The 21467-nt window shown below is 39.7% G+C and overlaps 2 protein-coding genes and 1 pseudogene across 4 annotated transcripts in view; all 3 read right to left on the bottom strand.

Moving 5' to 3' along the window:
* Nucleotides 1-12052, bottom strand: part of ANKDD1B (ankyrin repeat and death domain containing 1B) — a 66474-nt gene extending 54422 nt beyond the window's left edge. Inside the window, exons 1-2 of the mRNA XM_044266890.1 lie at nt 11688-12052; nt 1759-1862 (exon numbers count right to left, since the gene is read on the bottom strand). Coding sequence (XP_044122825.1) covers nt 1759-1862; nt 11688-11862 — 279 coding nt within the window. The 5' untranslated portion in view covers nt 11863-12052. The remainder of the gene's footprint in view (nt 1-1758; nt 1863-11687) is intronic.
* Nucleotides 12053-18590: 6538 nt separating this feature from the next.
* On the bottom strand, nt 18591-19805 carry LOC122918480 (annotated as a pseudogene).
* A 564-nt stretch (nt 19806-20369) lies between these two features.
* POLK (DNA polymerase kappa) overlaps nt 20370-21467 on the bottom strand; it is a 67434-nt gene continuing 66336 nt past the window's right edge. For all 3 annotated transcript variants that reach the window (XM_044266911.1, XM_044266904.1, XM_044266921.1), the window contains 2 exons: nt 20637-20679; nt 20370-20454 (listed from right to left, as the gene is read on the bottom strand). In XM_044266911.1, the coding sequence (XP_044122846.1) occupies nt 20370-20454; nt 20637-20679 (128 nt within the window). The remainder of the gene's footprint in view (nt 20455-20636; nt 20680-21467) is intronic.

Raw genomic sequence — 21467 nt, forward strand, 5'->3', positions numbered from 1 at the left:
ACGTCAACAATTTGCTGTAAATGGGAACAAAACAGATATTGTTAGAAAGTATAATACATTTCATTGAGAGCTGGTGATAACGTGCCACAGTGACCATAAATTAAAATGCCTCAAATGTGCCCTAAATGATACTTCATTTAGTATTAAATCCCTTTCAATACTTTAATATAAAAATACAGTTTAAAATATCAGAAAGTCTTGGGGCACCTGGGTGGCTCAGTTGGTTAAGTGTCTGCCTTTGGCCAGGTCATGATCTCAGGGTCCTCAGATGGAGCCCCACATTGAGCTCTCTGCGCAGTGTGGGGGTCTACTTCTCCCTCTCACTCTCCCTCTGTGCTCACTCTCTTGCAAATAAATAAATAAAATACTTTTAAAGATAAAAAAATCAGTAAGTCTTATGTGAAAAAATTTTAAATTATTCTAAAAGTACATTAGAGAATCTATTTCCTGCTACTTGGGAAAATGATTATTGCTTTACTTATTCAATAGTTTATCTAGATATTACTAGAAGTAAGATGCCTGCTTACTTCTTTGTTTTTACTCCCTTCTTTCCTGATTTTTTTCCTTTTGGTTTTGTTGTTGTTTTTGTTTGGTTCCTGAAATTGTTATGCTGCAAAATTTTGCTTTTTCTCTACTCTTTCTAGGATACCTAAGAACAATGAATGTTAAATAAAACAGTAACACATCAGACATACACATGCACACAATATACACATAGACACATAAATTTCCATATATGCAAACATATATCTCTCACATATACACAGCACAACCGGTAAACATCCTTCCACTGCATCTGATGCATGACTTCAATTCGTATGACCTCACTATCTGGGACAGATCTATATGTTGTGGAACGGAAAGTCTACTCTCTAGGGAGCCCTCTTTAAAGCCAGAGTCAAAAAGCTGAACTGATGGCAATTAAAGTTTCTTACTTTTTTGGATTTTACAAAACCATTTAAGCATGAGAACATACTGCTAGAGCCCTCCCCAGTGCCTGGGAAGGGGTCTGTACAAGTCAGAACACTGAACTTCATTTAGCATTAAATCCACCTCTATTTTCCCGTTTTTGATCCACTGCACAGATTCTCCTAAGCAATTAACACAGCCCCAAATCTGTTCACTTTGATAAACCTTGCCCTGAAAATCTATCAGGAAATCTCTACAAAACTAAGCAGTAAGAAATTCGTATTTCTAGCTGTGGACTTCTCTCTTAAACCCAGACACATCAAGAAAAATAAAGTCAAGAGCCAGGTTTTAGAAAAGGCCCTAGTGCCTGGCATGCAAAGGCACCATATTTCCAAAGTGGTAAAATACAAACCCATGCTCCTTTGGATGTTAAACTTGGTGGGCTGAACAACAAAGGACATCCCTGGAGAGAAAGCAGTGATGAAACTGTGAAGCAAAAGATGTTCTTCCTTTCCAGAATGTGTGGGGCCAATGATCCACAGGCTGCAATCCAGGATCAAGTCCAGGCCCATAACCTTGACAACTGGCTTTACTGCCCACCCACAGTCTTTGCAAAGATGCACACAGTGACTGTGTATTTCCCCTCTGATAAGATAAATTAAAACACCCAGAACTATCCCTCCACTTAATTCCACCTTGAGTTTACACATTCTGGAATTACCAACAACAGAGATCTTCTTCACCCCATCCAGCACAATCATTTTAATTTTTATTACTATTTCAGTTGCACTGTGTAAATCCAAACCACCCTTAGGGTACTCACTTGTCATATCTGTGACTTCTACTCACATTGTTCACAGCATTAATGTTAACCTTCTTTTCAAACAGCTTCTCCATAAGATCCAAATTATTGCTTTTTGCAGCATTCTGAAAGTTTCTCTCGTTTGGCAGTACTGAAAGAAAGCAAGCGTGACTGAAGGAATTTAAGGGGAATGAAGACAAAAAGAAAGCCAACCTCACGTGACAAACCTGGTAACTTTAAAAACTTGACACAACAGCCTTGAGCCTTTTACATTCTGCCAATCTGGACATAGGAACTCTGCATCAATATTCTACAGAGCTGTATTATCAAGATTCCACTCTGTGCTCGCACTGCAAATGTTTTCACACCCTTAAAAATATTCCTGGTCCCAAACAAAACATCATTTCCAAGGACCACCCTGAAGTCAGCAATGTAGCATCTGCCTCTAGGAAGTTGGAGGGTGGCTGTGGACTTTATGGTTTTTTGTTTTTTTGTTTCGTTTTGTTTTTTAATAAATGTCTGTATAAGATTAGATAGGCAGAAGCCCAAATACTCCATACAAGTTTACAGAGATAAAACTGCTGTCTGCAGAACCCACTGAAGATGCCGGCCAGCAGAAATAAATCATTAAGATGTAGCACATCATACAAACATACACAAAGACCGAAAGGGATGAACATATTTTATTTTCATTTATATAAAAGAGGTAAAAGTAGATTCATATCTACTATAAACATTACATATTTCACACATGCACACATTCAGGTGGCAGGTTTTATTAACTAGCCTAGAAAAGATTTCAGGATTTATTTCATTTTTTTAATATGCAGAGGAACTGGGAGGATTTGGGGGGCAACCCCAATATTGGGGGATAAAGTCAGAATTGGAATGATCTGAAATCAGCAACAGACCATCTCTAAAAAGAAAGCCACCTAAGAGAGGTTTTGTGGATGTGTTGCCAAGTAGTTTCCCAATAATAATAATAATAATAGTAACAACAACAACAATAACAAAAATCTGTTGAAGACTGTAGAATATGAACAAGTCTAATCAAAGACCAAGAGGATCTTCATGGGAGAAATACACATTCATTCTTTCTATCACATGGATCCCCCTCTTGCCTTCCACCCTTCTTATGACTTCTAAATGACTTCACTTCCACTCTAAATGACTTCAACATCCACACAGATGACAAATCCCTGGTCTCCCAGTTCTCTGACTCCCTCATGGAGAACAATCTATGTCCCACCTGATCTCAGCCACCCGATTTCAGGGACCTACTCTTGACACGGCCATCAAAAACTACATTACTTCTGATATCTTTAAGAATCCCACCATCTGGGCACCTGGGTGGCTCAGTGGGTTAAGCCGCTGCCTTCAGCTCAGGTCATGATCTCAGGGTCCTGGGATCGAGTCCTGCATGGGGTTCTCTGCTCAGCAGAGAGCCTGCTTCCCTCTCTCTCTCTCTGCCTGCCTCTCTGCCTCCTTGTGATCTCCACCTTCAAATAAATAAATAAATAAATAAATCTTAAAAAAAAAAAAGGAATCCCACCATCTGACCACCACCTCATCCATCCAACTCACCTGCTCTAGTTCTCACAGTCCTGAAATTTTGCATCCTCATCAAGTCCTCCAATCTACTGTTCTTACCAGCTTTTCCTGTTATTCATCCTTTATTCCTTTACTCCACCCCTTGCCCAGGTTAGATCCTATAGTCCACCTCTGAAATCGCTTCTATACAAACACCTTTACCTCCCTTGCCTCTTCTTTCCTCATCAGACCAGCTGGCAGAATCTTAATTCCGAGACTAAACCCAACTTCTCTTTGTCCATTTCTGCACCTGAATAGCCGAAGAGTACTAGAGAGAAACACATAACCGTGCTGTGGGTAACTCAGATAGTACTTATCCATATCTGCTCCCTCCATCTGAATGCCTGGATACCTACACATCCCAGTCAGGGTGCAGTTAAGGTGAGGTCCGTCCCCTGGACTGAAAGCAGAAATGGTTGTATGTTCCTTGGGGCGGAGCTGGTGAAAAGCTCCTGCGTCACCTTCTAGGTGCTTTCTTCCCATTTTTATCAACCCTGGAAGCCATGTGTTTAAATGTTGCAGTGTTGTAGCTGTGTTGTAATCCCTCAAATTTTACATGTTGAAGCTCTAACCCCCAGTATTCAAAATGTGACTATATTTGGTGATAGGGTCTTACAAGAGGTAATTAAAATGAGGTCATTAGGGTGGGCTCTAATCAAATGTGACTGGTGTCCTTAGAGGAAATTTGGATACAGATATGACATAGGAAAGACCAAGTGGAGACACTGGGAGGAGATGGTCATCTACAAGCCAAGGAAAGAGGCCTCTGGGGAAACTAATTCCACTGACACCTTAATCTAGGATTTCTACACTCAAAATGAGAGACAAATTTTTGTTGTTTAAGCCATCCAGATTACTTTGTTATAGTTATCCCTAGCAAACTAATATATGGGGTCACATGATAGCAGTACCTCAATTAGCTTGGTACTGGGAGACAATTCTCCATGGGTCTTGTGGGTTTCTGTACATCTTTTTTTTTTTTTTAAGATTTTATTTATTTATTTGACAGAGAAAGAGAACGTGCAAGTAGAGGGACCAGCAGGCAGAGGGAGAGGTGGTCTCCTCACTGAGTAGGGAGCCCAGTGGACCCTGGGATCATGACCTGAGCTGAAGGTAGACTCTTAACGGGCTGAGCTACCCAGGTGCTTCTGTATATCTTATAAGCAGAAGGACTGACTGCTGTTGTTGTAGATCCTCTTTTCCAGGATGTTTGCATAATCAACTGTGTCAGAAAAGAGAGATAATGTCCTCCTTTGGAACGAGGGCCTAGTTTGCTTATGGCTTGCCTTAAAAGACAGAGAGAATAAGGCATCCTTCTGGCCCATGAGAAAAGGTTTAAATTCCCTAAGTTCAGTATTCATCCATAACACAACCCACAGCTTATGCAGGTGTCACTTGGTGCGCTTAGCATCTCCCTGTAGAACAGGGGCTTGGACAGCTGACACAAATGTTGACACCCTAGCTACTGCTCCTACTGTGGGTACTAAAGTCCTCTGTGTCTGATCCAGAAGTGTCTTCTGCTAGTGTCTGTGATACCATGGTAGGCTAACCTGTTAGCTTGCAAGTAAAGTAAATGGCCTCTTTAAACTTTTTAAAAAAAGATTTTATTTATTTGAGAGAGACAGAGAGAACAAGCTGGGGGGTGGGGGGCAAAGGGAGAGGGAGAAGCAGGTTCCCCAAGGTGTGGGGCTTGATCCCAGGACCCTGGAATTAGGACCTGAGCCAAAAGCAAACACTTAACTGACTGAGCCACCCAGGTGCCCTGACCTCCTAACACTTTTTGACACACAGGTTCCTGAGAAGGTAGGTAAAGCAGAGACCCTGCTGTCAGACATGCTGTCTAAGCAAGAAGGAGATATTGATTATACTTAGTCACTCAGATTAAGGGGTTATTTGCTGCTGTAGGAAAAGCGAGTCTATCCTGACTACAGAGACTGACATACTACACATAATTAACATACTCTTAAATTCTTTTTTTTTTTTAAGGTTTTATTTATTTACTGGACAGACAGAGATCACACGTAGGCAGAGGGGCAGGCAGAGGGAGAGGGGGAAGCAGGCTCCCTGCTGAGCTGAGAGCCCAATTCGGGGCTCGATCCCAGGACCCTGAGACCACGACACGAGCTGAAGGATAAGACTTAACTCACTGAGCCACCCAGGCGCCCCTTAAATTCTTTTTTAAAATAATGATTTATTTGGGGTGCCTGGATGGCTCAGTGGGTTAAGCTCTGCCTTTGACTCAGGTCATGATCTCAGGGTCCTGGGATCAAGCCCCACATTGGATTCTCTGCTCAATGGGGAGCCTGCTTCCCCTTCTCTCTCTCTGCCTGTCTGTCTGCCTGCCTGTGATCACTCTTTCTGTCAAATAAATAAATAAAATCTTTAAACAAATAAATAAATCATTATTTATTTAGAGAAATATTTAGAGAAAGAGAGCCCACACATGTGTGCATAAGGAGGGGGAGTGGCAGGGAGAGAGGGAGAGAGAGAATCTCAAGCAGACTCCCCACTGAGCATACAGCCTGATGCAGGGCTACATCCTATGACCCTGAGATCACAACCTGAGCCAAAATCAAGAGTTGGACACTTAACCAACTGAGCCACCCAGGTGGCCCCATATTCCTCATACTCCTAAATTCTTACCTACTAATCTCAAGTACGATCTCATCATAGCAATCCTACTTCAATTCCCTAGCCTTCTGTTCTTCAATTCCATGACTTTTCCTTTCCTTTCAAATACCCTAATCTATTAATGTGCCTAATTTAGTATCCATGATCAGCAATATCCAAATCTCAACTGATAATATTGCATAAGCAATCTGATAGTAATTCCCTTATTTTCCCATTACTAAGTTTATCAGCCTACCTACATACTTTGATACCCACACTCTCTGCTTTTACTATTATTATAGTCAATGAAGCATCCCCGTGCCTACCAAGGTTAACCACCCCACTGGGGCAATGGATCGCACCCTTCTTATCTTTTCAATTATTTCATGTATCAATCCCCTAGAAATTAACCTATTCTCCTCTGCATCATTTATACTCCCTCCAGGGACCATACCCTTCAGCATATACAGAGACACTATAATATGCCAGTGGAAAAAACCTCTCTTAACTTCACATCCTTTCCAAATGCCCCTCCAGTTCTCAATCTACCCTTCCCCCAAAATTCTTAAAAGTGTTCTATGATTTCAGTCTCTCTTTCCTCACTTCACAGCTTCTTGTCATCTCTATGCTAATAAGACCTCATTCCCACCACTTCACTGAATCAGCACTTACAGGATCACTCCATCTTCATGAAAAAACCCAGTCATCGCTTCTCTTTGTGCACCTTAAACTCTTGGCAGATCTGACAGAGGGCCATACTCTCCTTGTAACATTCTTCTTCAGGCTTCTGATAGACTGCCTGCTATCTTCCAGTCTCTTTTACTGGCTCTTCCTTTTCTGCTTGATCTCTAAGTGTTGGAGCACTCTGGGGTTTTTATGAAGTTAACAACGTGACGGAGTAGGTACTATCATCCCATCTTACAGAGGAGGAAAATGAGACCTAGAGAAGCTAAACCCCTTACTCATGTCTTAAAGACAATAAATAATAGAACTATCCCACGTAGCCTGAATCCAAACCCAAGCTTTCCAGCCCCGCAAGTGTCCAGGGTGTCAGCATGAGAATGTAGACTGCCCACTGTCAGATGTTTTAGCTAATGCATTCTGTCAGTTAGACTGGGTTTCTTTCAATTCTTTCTTCATTCCCACAGAGCCCTGACTCTCTTTTCCCCTCTGTATTAATCCAATAGGAGTGTAGTTCTAGTTCCTGGTCTTTTCCCTCCTGGCTATGTCCCAGGGTAAATCAAGTCCCTGTGGTGTCCTGAAATAGAACACAAGGATTCTATTCCATCCCTGAAGTCAAATATCTTCTCCCTTTTCTACCACATCTATAAGAAAAAGTAATTTTGAAGGGGCTCCTAAGACCATACAAGATTCTTAATCTACAAAATCAATGGTTCTTAGCTCTGGCTTCACAATAAAATCAACTGGATCCCTTAAAAAAAAAAAGAAATCTAAGTGAAGTTCTTCAACCCAAGCCAACTGCATCACAATCACTAGGCTTCAAAATGTTTGCAGACTTGCCCACAATTTACTGAGTTACCTTGTAACAATTCTGAATCTTTACATTCAGATGTAAAATGGAGATTATAAAACTACCTTTGGCAGTGTGGGGAAACCAGTTTGTACAGACTAATAAGAACTGGCTATATCTCTTCCCAACTCTGTATCCAATGACTTTATATTGTAGCTTTAAATCAGTTGTGGTGAAAGTATTACACAAAGAAAACTGGAAAATACTACAAATCAGAACTTCCCCCCACCCACACTGCCCCAGAGAGTTGGTAATCAAACATTTACTAAAATACTACTATCTACCTTCTAGCTAGTAAGTGACAGAGTTGAAAATATGATCTAGACAAATCATAAAGGTATCAGTTTTCAGCTTGACTAAATAATATTTAGAGAACTTTACTATATATGTCTTTTTTTTTTTTTTTCAAAATGTTTAAGATCAAAGAAAGGTTAAATGTTCTGCCTAAAACAACAGGTTACACAGAGTTGTATCATTCACTTAAACTTTTAGGGGTCAAAAACTCCAATGCCTTCAGGAGCTGGGCAAGTATAAACAAAGAGGGCCAGAACAGAAGACCATGCTGAGGTAGAAAAACAAGGCCCAGCTCCCTCTGTCATTTCATTCAGGTCTCTGCTCAACTGGTACCGCTTCTGAAAAATTATATCTGACCACCCAATCCCCTTTCTCCTGTCATTCTCTGCCCTGTGCCCTCCTTCATATCGTTTGTTATTACTTGACATTCTAATACATATATGTTTACCTACTCACTATCTATTTCCTTCACCAGAATACACTATCCATAAGGAAGCTGAAATAAGTCCAGTGCCTAGTGTTAGTAGGTGTTCAATAAATATTTGTTAGATGGATGGATGGAAGGGTTGGGAAGCCACTATCCACCTCCAGAACAATACTGCCAGGAGAGAAAATATTATGCCCAGTATTATAAAAACTTCCAACATAAACACACAAACACACACACACACACACACACACAAATCATGTATCAAAGAGGAAAACCCAAGAGAAATTAGAAAATAATCTGAACTAAACGAAAATAAAAATAAATCAAAATGTGTGGGATGCAGCTAACGTAGAGCTAAAACAGGAATTCATAGCATTAAATTATTAGAAAAGAAAGTCTCAAGTCAGTAATCTAAGCTCCTACCTTAAGAAAGTGAAAACCTGGGGCACCTGGATGGCTCAGTCGGTTAAATGGCTGACTCTTGATTTTGGCTCAGGTCATGACATCAGGTTACTGGGATTGAGCCCTGTACTGGGCTCTGCGCTCAGCAGAGTTTCTGCTTGAGATACTCCTCTCTCTCTGCCCCCACTCCCTGCCCACATGATGCTCTCTCTCTCTAAAATAAATAAAGAAATCTTAAAAAAAAAAAAAAGTAAAAACCTAAATCAAGCAGAGAGAAGACAAATAGCAAAAGTAAAGGCAGTAATCAATGACATTGAAAAGAGATAAACAATAGAAAAAAAATCAATGAGAACCAAAGCTGGTTCTTTGAACGTATCAATAAAATCAGTAAACTTCTGGTAATACTGACAAGATAAAAAGAGAGAGAAAGAAGGCACAAATTACCAATATAAGGAATAACAGGGAACATAGCACCACAGTCCACACAGACATTAAAAGGATAATGAGGGCATATTATGAACAACTCCATGCACATAAACTCAACAACTTTGATGAAATAATTTCTTGAAAACCACAAACTATTCAAATATATTCGAGATTACATAGATAACCTAATAATATCATAACTATTAAAGGAATGTAATTTGTAATTTAAAATAATCTAAAAAGAAATCTTCATGCTCCTAAAAAACATTCAGATGTGTATTTAAAAAAAAAAAAAAAAAGAAGAGATAAACAAAGACATTTTCATGTCCGGATACTTTGACTAGTGAATTCTGCCCAACATTTAAAAAATAACACCAAATCTATACCATCTCTTCCATAAACCATAAGAGGAAAAACTTCCCAACTCACCTTCTGAGATCAACATTTCCTTCATTCTAAAACCAAAGACACTCTAAGAATAGAAAACTACACACCAATATCCCTCATCAAAATAGATTCAAAACTCCTTGAATAAGCATTATCAAATCAAATTCAGTGATACATAAAAGCATAACATACCAACTGAGGTTTATCCTGAAAATACAAGAACAGTTCATTATTCAAAAACCAAGCAATGTAATTTATCACACAAGTAGTCCAAAGAAGAAAAACTATATGACCGATTGATAACATTTTAACATTTTAAAAAATTCAACATCCATTTATAAATAAAAACAAAAACCAAAAACCCTCTCAGCAAAGTGGCAATAGAAGGGAACTTCCTCAACCTGATAAAGAACATGTACAAAAAAATGACAGCCAACTTCATACTTAACCATAAAAGTTTCAAATACTTTCTTTGCTCAGGAAGAAACAGAAATACCCACTGTCACTCTTTTTTTTTTTAATTTTATTTTTTATTTATTTTTAAATTTCTTTTCAGCATAAAAGAATTCATTGTTTTCGTACCACACCCAGTGCTCCATGCAATATGTGCCCTCCTTAATACCCTCCACCTGGCTCCCCCAACCTCCCACCCCCCCTCCCCTTCAAAACCCTCAGGTTGTTTTTCAGAGTCCATAGTGTCTCATGGTTCACCCCCACTGTCACTCTTTTAAACACTGTGCTGGAAGTGTTAGCCAGTACAGTACAGCAGTAAAAGTAAATTAAAATGCATACAGTTTGGCAAGAAACCAAACTGTCTCTTGTCCAGTGGCAAGCAATTTGATTATCTCCATATAAAATCCCAAGCAGGGGCACCTGGGTGGCTCAGTGGGTTAAAGCCTCTGCCTTCAGCTCAAGTCATGTTCCCAGGATCCTGGGATGGAGCCCCGCATCAGGCTCTCTGCTCAGCAGGGAGCCTGCTTCCTCCTCTCTCTCTCTGCCTGCCTCTCTGCCTACTTGTGATCTCTGTCTGTCAAATAAATAAATAAATAAATTTTTTTAAAAAATCCAAAGCAATGTACAAAGCAGCTCTGGAACTAATAAATGAGGTTAGCAAGGTTGTAGGTTATGAAGTCAACACATAAAAATCAATCCTATCTCTATACACTGGTAACAACAAATGGAAACCAAAATTTTGGTGGAAACAGGATATCCAAATAAAAACATCTGAACCCTAATGTAAACTTCACACCTTATACGAAATGAACTCAAAACAGATCACAGATGTAAGTGTAAACCATAAACCTACAAAACTTTTAGAAGAAAACACAGGAGGAAAACTTCCTAAGCTGGGGTTGGGCTATGTAGCCTCCACAGCAATTATCACTGCCTTCCAAGATCTACCTCACTGATTTGCTGGTTTGTTCTACCGTCCTTCGACCCTCTACCCAAACCAGAACGTGGACTGTCCTGCTCCCTCCGCATATTCACATCTAAAATAATGTCTGGTAAACCGTAAACTCCTGAGACTACTTCTAGATGAATGAACGGACGGATGGAGGAACTAATTGAACACCGTTCAGGAACGGGTGCTCTGTCAACAGCCCTGAAATCATTCTCAACTTTCGAAGACTCTTCAACGATGTGCCTCAGTTTAAGCTATAATATGTTTATTCTCCAAGAGGCCCAGAAGACTCACCCCAGGCCTTAAAAACCTAAGCACAGGGGTGCCTGGGTGGCTCAGTGGGTTAAAGCCTGTGCCTTCGGCTCAGGTCATGGTCCCAGGGTCCTGGGATCGAGCCCCGCATCGGGCTCTCTGCTCAGCAGGGAGCCTGCTTCCTCCTCTCTCTCTGCCTGCCTCTCTGCCTACTTGTAATCTCTGCCTGTCAAATAAATAAATAAAATCTTTAAAAAAAAAAAAAAAAACCTAAGCACAGAAAGATTAATTGATTTCAAGTCACACAACAAGTCACCGCCTGAGTCAGGATACAGGAGATAACACCACAGGAAACTCCTTTCCTTATTTGCAATGGGGCTTAATCATTTCTTCAAACACCCGCTTCCTTACACTGAAAGACCTTTTTCCTGCCAACCACAGGATAGGTTTCACCTGAAATCAAACAGCCGGAGTCAAACCTTGGGTGGGGAGAGTGCGAGCTGACAAACCAGCGCCCAGGCGACGCGCTGGCGGAGGGTGGGCGCTCAGCCCCCGCGGCGTCCTGAGGCGGCGCCTCGGCACCTTCCACACGAGCCCCTACCCGCGGCCCGGCCGCCACTGCGCGGGCTGCGGCCCGCCTCCTGGAACTCACAGATCTCGTGTCCCGCAGCCGCCGCAGCCTCTCGAGGCGCCTCCCGCTTCGGGATCCAGGGCCGGCTCGCTGCACCCCTCAGATCTTCCCGGAGGCCCTTCACGGCCGCGGCCGCCCCTTGCAGCAGTTCCCTGGCGGCCGCCCGGTGACCCGGGATGCTCTGGCCGGGGTCCATGTGAGCCGTCGCCGTCCGCGGAGCGCCAGCAGGCACCGTCTGGCCGCTGCTTTTTCCCCCCGCTGTGTCTCGGCAGCTCCCCTGGGTTCTCCCGCCCGGCCCAGCTCCGCCGCGTGGAATGGCCCACCTGCGGGTGTGGCCTGCGCACGTCCTGGGATTAGGTTATCTGAAGGAAAGCGCTCCGGAGAGAACGCCCAGCTCACACTTGAGTTCTTCCTACAACTTTGAGAAATGTCCAGGCTGGATTTATAACCACACTATGAGAACTTCAGTATTAAATCATTTCTGAATGGGCTTCCAGAATTTTCTTTTGAATTAACTAAGACTCTCAATTTTTTCTCTGAAGGTGTAAGCCTTGGTATCCTTTTTTTTTTTTTTTTTAAGATTTTGTTTGTTTCAGAAAGAGAGGACAGAGCATGAGGGCGCGAAGGGTGGAGGAAGAGGGAGACGATCTTAAGCAGGCTTCCCAATAAGCGTGAGACCCAAGTGGGGCTCGATCGCAGCACCCTGAGATCATGACCTCAGCCAAAACCAAAAGTGAGACGCTTAAAAGACGGACACCCAGGCTCCCCCTTGGTATTCCATTTTAAACCCAGTCATAACCTTTTGGACTGCCCATCTTAGGTTGTTTTTTTTTTTCTTCTTCTTCTTCTTCTTTGTAGTTTATGAAATAAAAAATTGACTAAATATAGGATCCTGGGCAACCATGTGCGTAGCTAAAATTCTCATCATATTAAAGAAAAGTAGAATACTGAAGGACAACCAGGACCTCTGCCCTGAATCCACCGCACCCAGAGTGGATTTGATGCGTTACAAAACAAAGTAAAACCATGGCACATCTCACACCTGTGGATGGTTTCAGAGGTCAAATAGGAAGTTTAGCGCGTTCTAGGAGTGAAAAAAAAAATTAAGTCCTTATAAAACAGAGCTAGATTTGACCCCAGAACTGACCCACCCTTTATACACACACATACACACACACACACACACACGCACGCGCGCACGCTCGCGCCTAAGAATATTAGGAGAGCATTGCCTGTAAAAACGTACAAGACAGTTTAAAGAGAAATAAACTAATGAAAGCTGAGAAACATGTTGAATGAGATTAGGCAACTGCTGAGGACTTGACAAAAGGAAAGAAAAGGACATTTTCAAAAGGTCCTACAAGTGTAGACAGAATTCAGTTATAGACAAGGGTTTGGCATAGGTTGTGTGTGTACACACAAATATATGTATATCTATGTATACACACATGTATGTATTTTTATGTATATGAATGTATTCTGAGTTTGAAATCATAATAATCTTAAGAGACTGGCGTTAGAAGTAAAGGGTTAACACTATTTGCCTCTGAATTTTCTTCTGCCTCTGAGCAATAATGAGGAAATAAGACTCATTAACAAAAAAGAAGAAAAGACTCATAAATTACTTCACATTTGTAAGAACAGTTCATTATGGTTTGCTTAATAAATGAAATTACATTTCCAATACTCACTATAATAACATTGGAATTTTCCTTGAACAACTGTTAATCCAACTGTTTTGGTTTGTATTACAAAGGAAAAGTGATTATCCTTTAATTATACAACAAAAGGACAGTTTTTGCTCTGGGAAATAAACACCATTGCTCTGTGAAGTTCACTAAAATCTTATCAGCACCAGGTATGTTCAAATTTAGCACTACTTTTCAAAATGGAATATTACTTTTAAAAAAATCAGCACTAGGAACCAAGGACAGTATTCAAAATGGAATATTTCCTCAAAAAACACGTTTTAAGCCTTAGGTTCAATAGTACATTTTGGAGCCATCTTCCAAATACTCCCAAGCCACCCCAAAAGGCCATAGTAATAAAATATTTATAACGCAAGCCATTATCCAATAAAAGGGAAAAAAATGCAATTCCTTCTTTCTGAAAGGCCCATCCCTTAGGGCCCAGTCTGAGTGCAGCCACCCTACATCCGCCACCGCTTTTTCTTCCCAGAGAAAGTAAGATAGTAATAGATACCACTCTTTGGTTACATATGATTTATTCATTCATAGGTCATTAAATAAGAGTGACACTAAGTGCCAGACCATATACTTCACACCTAGAATTCAGAGATCTAGTGGGACAAGATTGCAGTGAAGCCATAGCAAAGAATGTCTCATTGTCCTCATAGAGAAAAAATAGGAGCACAAAGGAGTGACTGACCAGTTTTTCCAGAGGGCAGGGACCCTCTCCTGAATGTGGCCCCTGGGGTTAAGTTCGGTATGGAGGGAGCGAGAGCAAAGTTGTGCATGGTGGGAGAGAGAGTGTATGACCAGGAAGTACATTCTGGACAGAGGGAGCAACCAAGCACCATACCAGAAGGAAGCAATAGCTTGGTCTATTCAGGAAACTCTAAGCTATGCAGTGTGACTTGATTGGCCTTGAATGCCAAGCCTGTGTTTTTCATGTAACATGATATATGGGTGCTAGCTTGTATTGGCTTGCAAGAGTTAGATTATTAAATTTTCAGGAATTTTGTGAACTGGCTTTTTATTAGGATTTCGGTCACATATGTGCAGTTTAAAGAATAGTTTTATGGTAAACCTTTATGCAGTGAACCACCCAAGAAATAGAGCACTTTCAGCATCCCAGCAGCTCTATGTACCATTCCCAAGTCACATTTCTCTACCTCCCCACAGAGGAGATCATTATTCTCTCAGGACAAAAACATACTTGCTTTTCTTAATAATCTTATTTCATATGGATAAATCCTTAGAACAGTAGTTTTAACTGTTTTGAACTTTATATAAATGTGTTCGTGCTGGTGGCATGCTATGACTTGCCATCTATGACTTACTTTACTCCAGATTGTTTGTGAAATATATCTACTTTCTTCTAAGATTTTATTGATTTGAGAGAGAGAGTGTAAGAGCGTGCATGAATGGGGGGAGGGGCAGAGGGAGCAGGACAACCAAACTCCCTGCTGAGCAGGAAGCCCCATGTAGGGCTTAATCCCAGGACCCTCAGATCATGACCTGAGCCCAAGTCAAATGCTTAACCTACAGAGCCACCTGATAGATATTCCTCTACTTTCTGATTAGCTATTTCCTCCATTTTTACCACTGTGTAGAATTCCATTGCTTGAATATACATGAATATACAGTGGTAGAATTAAATTAATATTTATTTTCCATTTTTGCTATTATAGTGCTGCTAAGAGCATTCTTGTACCTACTTCCTAAGGAATGTGTTCAGTAGTTTTCCCAAGACATTGTATCAGGGCTGTAGAAGGAAAAAAAACTATATTTTGAGATGAGTTTTTGAAAAGGACCATTTACAAAGGTGTGGGGAAACACAAAATATGGTGCAGCACCCCAAAACTAATAAAAGCAAGGCTTTGTTGACACCTCTAGGCTGAAAGGGTGAGGGAAGGAAAAGATTATCAGAACCTGAAGAGAGGGGGCACCTGGCTGGCTCAGTTGGAAGAGTATGCGACTCTTGATCTCAGGGTCATGCGTTGAAGCCCAACACTGGGTGCAGAGATAACGTAAGAAAAAAAAAAAAAATCTTAAAAAAAAAAAACAAAACCTGAAGAGAGAGGAGAGAACACAGTATAAAAAACTTGTGACCTTGGGTCAAGGGACCTAACCAACTCTACATGATCATATAATATGGTACATGTAGGACTAAATACCCAACTTCATTTTCTTTTCTCCCTGAAATCTGTAGTGGTTCCCCCATTGCCACAGCCACTTACTGCATGGACAGAAAGCAGGGTGAAGGGTCAAGGGTAAATCTGGAGAGCAAATGGGAGTTTATTTAGGAGTGCAATTGCTGGGTTGTTAAATGTACACATCTTCAAATTTATTGAAGAAAAGCAAACTGTTTTCTAAAGTGATTGTCTTCAAAGTCGAGTTTACCCTGCTCCACATAATCACCAAAATTTAATAACATGGGATCTTTTCATTTTTGTGAATCTGGAAGGGATGTAATGATACCTCTTTGTGGTTTTATTTTTCATTTCCCTATTACTACAATGGCTGAGATTGTGTTCATGTTTCCTGGCCATTTGGATTTCTTCTTTTTTTAATTTTTTCAATTTATTTATTTTCAGAAAAACAGTATTCATTATTTTTTCACCACACCCAGTGCTCCATGCAATCCATGCCCTCTATAATACCCACCATCTGGTACCCCAACCTCCCACACCCCCGCCACTTCAAACCCCTCAGATTGTTTTTCAGAGTCCATAGTCTCTCATGCTTCACCTCCCCTTCCAATTTATCCCGACTCCCTTCTCCTCTCTAACACCCCTTGTCCTCCATGATATTTGTTATGCTCCACAAATAAGTGAAACCATATGATAATTGACTCTCTCTGCTTGACTTATTTCACTCAGCATAATCTCTTCCAGTCCCGTCCGTGTTGCTACAAAAGTTGGGTATTCATCCTTTCTGATGGAGGCATAATACTCCATAGTGTATATGGACCACATCTATACTGCCTAGAGCAATATATACTTTTTAATGCCATTCCGATCAAAATTCCACCGGTATTCTTCAAAGAGCTGAAGCAAATAATCCTAAAATTTGTATGGAATCAGAAGAGACCCCGAATCGCTAAGGAAATGTTGAAAAACAAAAATAAAGCTGGGGGCTTCACGTTACCTGATTTCAAGCTTTATTACAAAGCTGTGATCATCAAGACAGCATGGTACTGGCATAAAAACAGACACATAGACCAGTGGAACAGAGTAGAGAGCCCAGATATGGACCCTCAACTCTATGGTCAATTAATCTTCGACAAAACAGGAAAAAAAATACATTGGAAAAAAGACAGTCTCTTCAATAAATGGTGCTGGGAAAACTGGACAGCTATATGTAGAAGAATGAACCTCGACCATTCTCTTACACCGTACACAAAGATAAACTCAAAATGGATAAAAGACCTCAACGTGAGACAGGAATCCATCAGAATCCTAGAGGAGAACATAGGCAGTAATCTCTTCAATATCAGCCACAGCAACTTCTTTCAAGATGGATTTCTTCTTATGTAAAGTGACATTTAAAGTCATTTGTGTGATTTCTACTAGCTATTTGTCTTTTTCTTTTTTAATACATAGCAGTCATTTATATCTTCAGGATTACATATTCTGGATTGAGTTTTTGGCCAGTTATATGTGTCACAAATATGTTCTCCCAGGTGGTTCCCTGTATTTTGACCCTCTAAGTAGGTAAGTTCAAAGGTATTTGTTCTTCGAAGTTTTGCTTTATTTCCTAAAAATACTGCAAAGCAAAATTATAACAAAAAGTAGATGAGTTAGGTATATTAGCTAAAATAGATAGAAAAGAATGTGGAGAGAATTCTGGGCAAAGAGAATAAAAGAGAAAGAATCAGAGGTGGGAAAAGGGTAGAAAAATAAGAAAACCATTTTTATTGGCTAAAAGAGCAATTAAACACTTGCAATTTTATTTTAAATTATTATTAAATATTACTAAATGATAACATTAAATTAAATGAATCATCTACATGAAAATAATTTCATATTTACTTTAAAGTTGAATACACAATAAAAATAAATCCAAGGCAAGATAGGAACAACTAAATAGAATACAATTAACTTTACAATACATTAAATCAGCACTTTACTGAACTTAATTTATACAGAATTTAGTTACATAAATCACACAATCAAGACCCTCAGCTCTACAACTCTGAATTCACCATAGTATATGATAATAAGGCCTGATATTGGCACGCTAATAAATATTAAACCTAATTTTAAACAATCTAGTTATTTCAAGTCAAGTTACCACTTTAGTCAAAGGCTATGTGAGATCCCAATTTAACCTATTTCTAAAATATTATGTCTTCATAAATTTGACAGAGTTATAAAATATGAAAAGTAGGAAAAGAGAAAACAAAAATATAAGAAACAAAAAATTTAGTTCCTTAAAGAAGTAATGGAAAATGATTCTATTTTCATGTTTCCATTAAATAATTGTTTTTTGAAAAAAATTATATGAATAGCACAAAAGTATTTGGATTAACTACTTAAGTTAATAAGTGTTAAGCTGTCTTCTCTCACAAATATTAATAAAAATGTGATAGAAATATAGCTAAGATAAATGAGATGTTTTAATACACATTAATCTTTTGTACTGAACACTTTTCTCTAAAGGGTTATAATAAAAATAAAGTGAGTATGCAATTTATCCTTTTTTATAGATCTTTGTAAAGCATAAACATAACTCTCAAAGAATGAAATACCACCATTTTAAAGTCCTACAAAAAAACTTAATTACCTTGAATCTTAGACTAAATATTTTTTAAAGTGAACCATGTGCTTATTCATAAGATAAAGGAATTCTAAGCAAAAAAAAAAAAAAATCAAATGGATAATCCTATTTTAAACAATTATTTTAACACAAAATAATACTGTGATACTATTTTTCTGAAGGTAACGAAACCTTCATCCTTGCTCTGCCAAGCTAATATTCTTCATAGAACTTCTTATAATTTTTGTCTACGGCCATACCACCCTGAACGCGCCCGATCTCGTCTAATCTCGGAAGCTAAGCAGGGTCGGGCCTGGTTAGTACTTGGATGGGAGAACTTCTTATAATTTTTTAAAAGATTTTATTTATTTGAGAGAGAGAGAGCTCTCAAGAGTGCATGACTAGGAGGAGGGGCAGAAGGAGAAGACTCCCAGCTGAGCAAGGAGAATGACTACCACTTGGGGCTTGATCCCAGGACCCCAGGATCATAACCTGGGCCAAAGGCAGACCCTTCACTGCTTAACTGACTGAGCTACCCAGGCGCCCCACACCGGGCTTCTTTTCAAGAAGTTCATGATTCACCCACAATACCTCAATTCTCATGACACCTCCCTTCAGAGAATGAAGGCAACAAGGAGGAGACAGGTCTTTGCCAGGAGAGCTATTTATCAGAGTCCACTTTCAGTGAATTAGTCCCTGGAAGGTGGGTTCAGTGCTTGGAGGCAGGGCCGCTGCTGGCTTAGCAACTTGTCCATTATGTTGATTTTAGCATCATGCTTCTCACTATCCTCAGGACAAGTCATTCTGTAGCTTGTAGGCACCAAGGAAGTCATGTGGACAGCCTGTCCCCCATTCCTTTGGAGAAATAATAGAAAAATACTGCTGACCACTTTCCCATTTATAAAGGTAGTAAATGTTGCCAGGTTTTAGTGGTTTTTTTTTTACTGTATTACAAGCTACATGATGCAAGTCAGCGTCTTTGTGAGTATCTTCCATACCTTCCTGGCTGGTTATTTTATTTTTTTAAATATTTTATTTATTTATTTGACAGAGAGAGAGATCACAAGTAGGCAGAGAAGAAGGCAGAGAGAGAGGGGGAAGCAGACTCCCCGCCAAGCAGAGAGCCTGATGTGGGGCTCGATTCCAGGACCCTGAGATCATGACCTAAGCCGAAGGCAGAGGCTTAACCCACTGAGCCACCCAGGCGCCCCTGGCTGGTTCTTTTAAGTGTTGGATTTGCTCAGCTATGACCATCAGTTTGTAAGTGGCATTTGCTTGGATGAATTCATCAGCCTTCTGCACCTGCTCTGAGAGTACCATATGGTCAAAGGGGTCCCTGGCTCAGTGGGTGTGGTAGGAGGTTACCAGGGCCCGGCCATGGGGGGTTGAGGTGCACTCCACCAAGGCTCCTCCCTGACCTGTCCGCCAGCTGAACTCTGGTGTTGGGAACCTCCTCCATCTGCCTCTGCTTTGCAGCATCCTCCATGAAAACATCTGAAACCTCCCCTACCACTCTCCCCAATAAATTATAATAGGAATGCTCATGAGGTATCTGAAGACACTACAATTTAAAATATGAATATACAAAATTGTAGCCGTTACTAAAACAAATAGAGTAGTCCAGTACCAACAAAGTGGTTAGCTGCTGAAAAGTTCTTTTTTTTTAAAGATTTATTCTACTTATTTTAGAGAGAGAGAGCATGGGCAGGAGGAGGGGTGGAGGGAGAGTGAGAAAATTCTCAAGCAGACTCCCCACTGAGTGTGGAGCCCCACACAAGGCTCCATCTCAGAACCCTGAGATCATAACCTGAGCCAAAATCATGAGTCAGGTGCTTAACCTTAACTGACTAAGCCACCCAGGTGCCCCAGTGCTGAAAAATTCTTATGCTAAACTAGGTTTGTGTGGACTTCTGAAAGCCCTTATAAATATGCTTTTATATTCACTATAAAACATGATAAGGAAAAAAATCATTTTTTGATTCCATCCTAATTTCTCATTTTAAAATTAGCTCTAACAGGGCTGATTTCTGATTGATGTATAATAGAAGTGAAATTCTCATGGTTATCCAAAAGATGTTTACAAAAGTTAATTAGCACATATTCCAAATTCATATAAAAGAAATGTCATTTGGGAGGATTTATTGCACTTGCCTTTCACTACATGAATCCGTAAACTTAATAAAGAAGAAGCGATCCATTGATTATAAAATAAAAAGTTTCTTATTAAGAATAAAATATTCAATGACAAAATGTTCAATGTTCATTTAAAAAATACGTCAAGAGTGTGTCTGGGATTGTTTGGTTTTGTTTTCTTTGATGCTGAGTATTTTGTCATCAATCCTGGCCTGGAAGAGAAAAGAATACACAGTCAAAATGCAGGAAGATATTTGAAAAATGTTTTGCGAATCTTTGATTTTTTAAAAAATTTTACTTGATCTATAAGAGCAAATTTTACATCTCCTAAAAATTGAACCTCAAAATATAACAATTTTATAGCCAGCTCTGTTAAAACTCAAATTAGCCATACCTTTTTGGTTTTGTTGCAGTCTTCTGCACTCTGCCTGAGTTATCTTTAGTGAAAGAAAAGTCAAGAAATGCCATAATGAACAACATGAAATTAAAAAGCTGTATAAAAATCTAAAAAGTTAAAGCTGATTGATTAGAGATAATAAAAAACTTTGTTAGTACTACATAGTTCATATTTAGACACACCAAAAACTAACTTTATTGCATAATTTCTTTATAATTTACTTATTATATGGCATTATACTTAATTTTATTTTTGCAGTTGGGCTAGAGTCAGACTACCAAAAAACAACTTAAAGAGGCTTTCTGGCTGGGTGATTATAGTTAATTTACCCCCGTGCTTCAGCAAAATTTCTCTGAAGGAATTTCTTTCTTTTTTTTTAAATTAAAGTATAGTTGACACACAATGTTATATTAGTTTCAGGTGCACAACATAGTAATTGAACAAGTTTATATGTTATGCTGTGCTCACCACAAATGGAGCTACCATCTGTCACCACAGAGCACTATTTCCATACCATTGACTATATTCCCTATGCTGTACCTTTTATCCCTCTGAGTTATTCATTCCAAGGGAATTTTGCCTTTGATTAGATTACTTGGCTCCCCTAAACGCCTGAGTTCGCTCCCTGCTAAATCAAGCCCAGAACAGTTTTGCTAAAATTTAAAATCTAATGGCTTCAGTTATAATTCTAACCCATGCTAAGGTAACTGACATATCCCTAAATGGTGGCATACACAGTCTATCCCTTTAATAGTATGCATTTTAGATTTAATAACAATCTTAATTTTAATAAAATGTTCCTAGAAAATCGAGTTCTTTAAAATGACT

Source organism: Neovison vison, chromosome 1 (assembly GCF_020171115.1).
Source record: "Neovison vison isolate M4711 chromosome 1, ASM_NN_V1, whole genome shotgun sequence".
NCBI lineage: Eukaryota > Metazoa > Chordata > Mammalia > Carnivora > Mustelidae > Neogale > Neogale vison.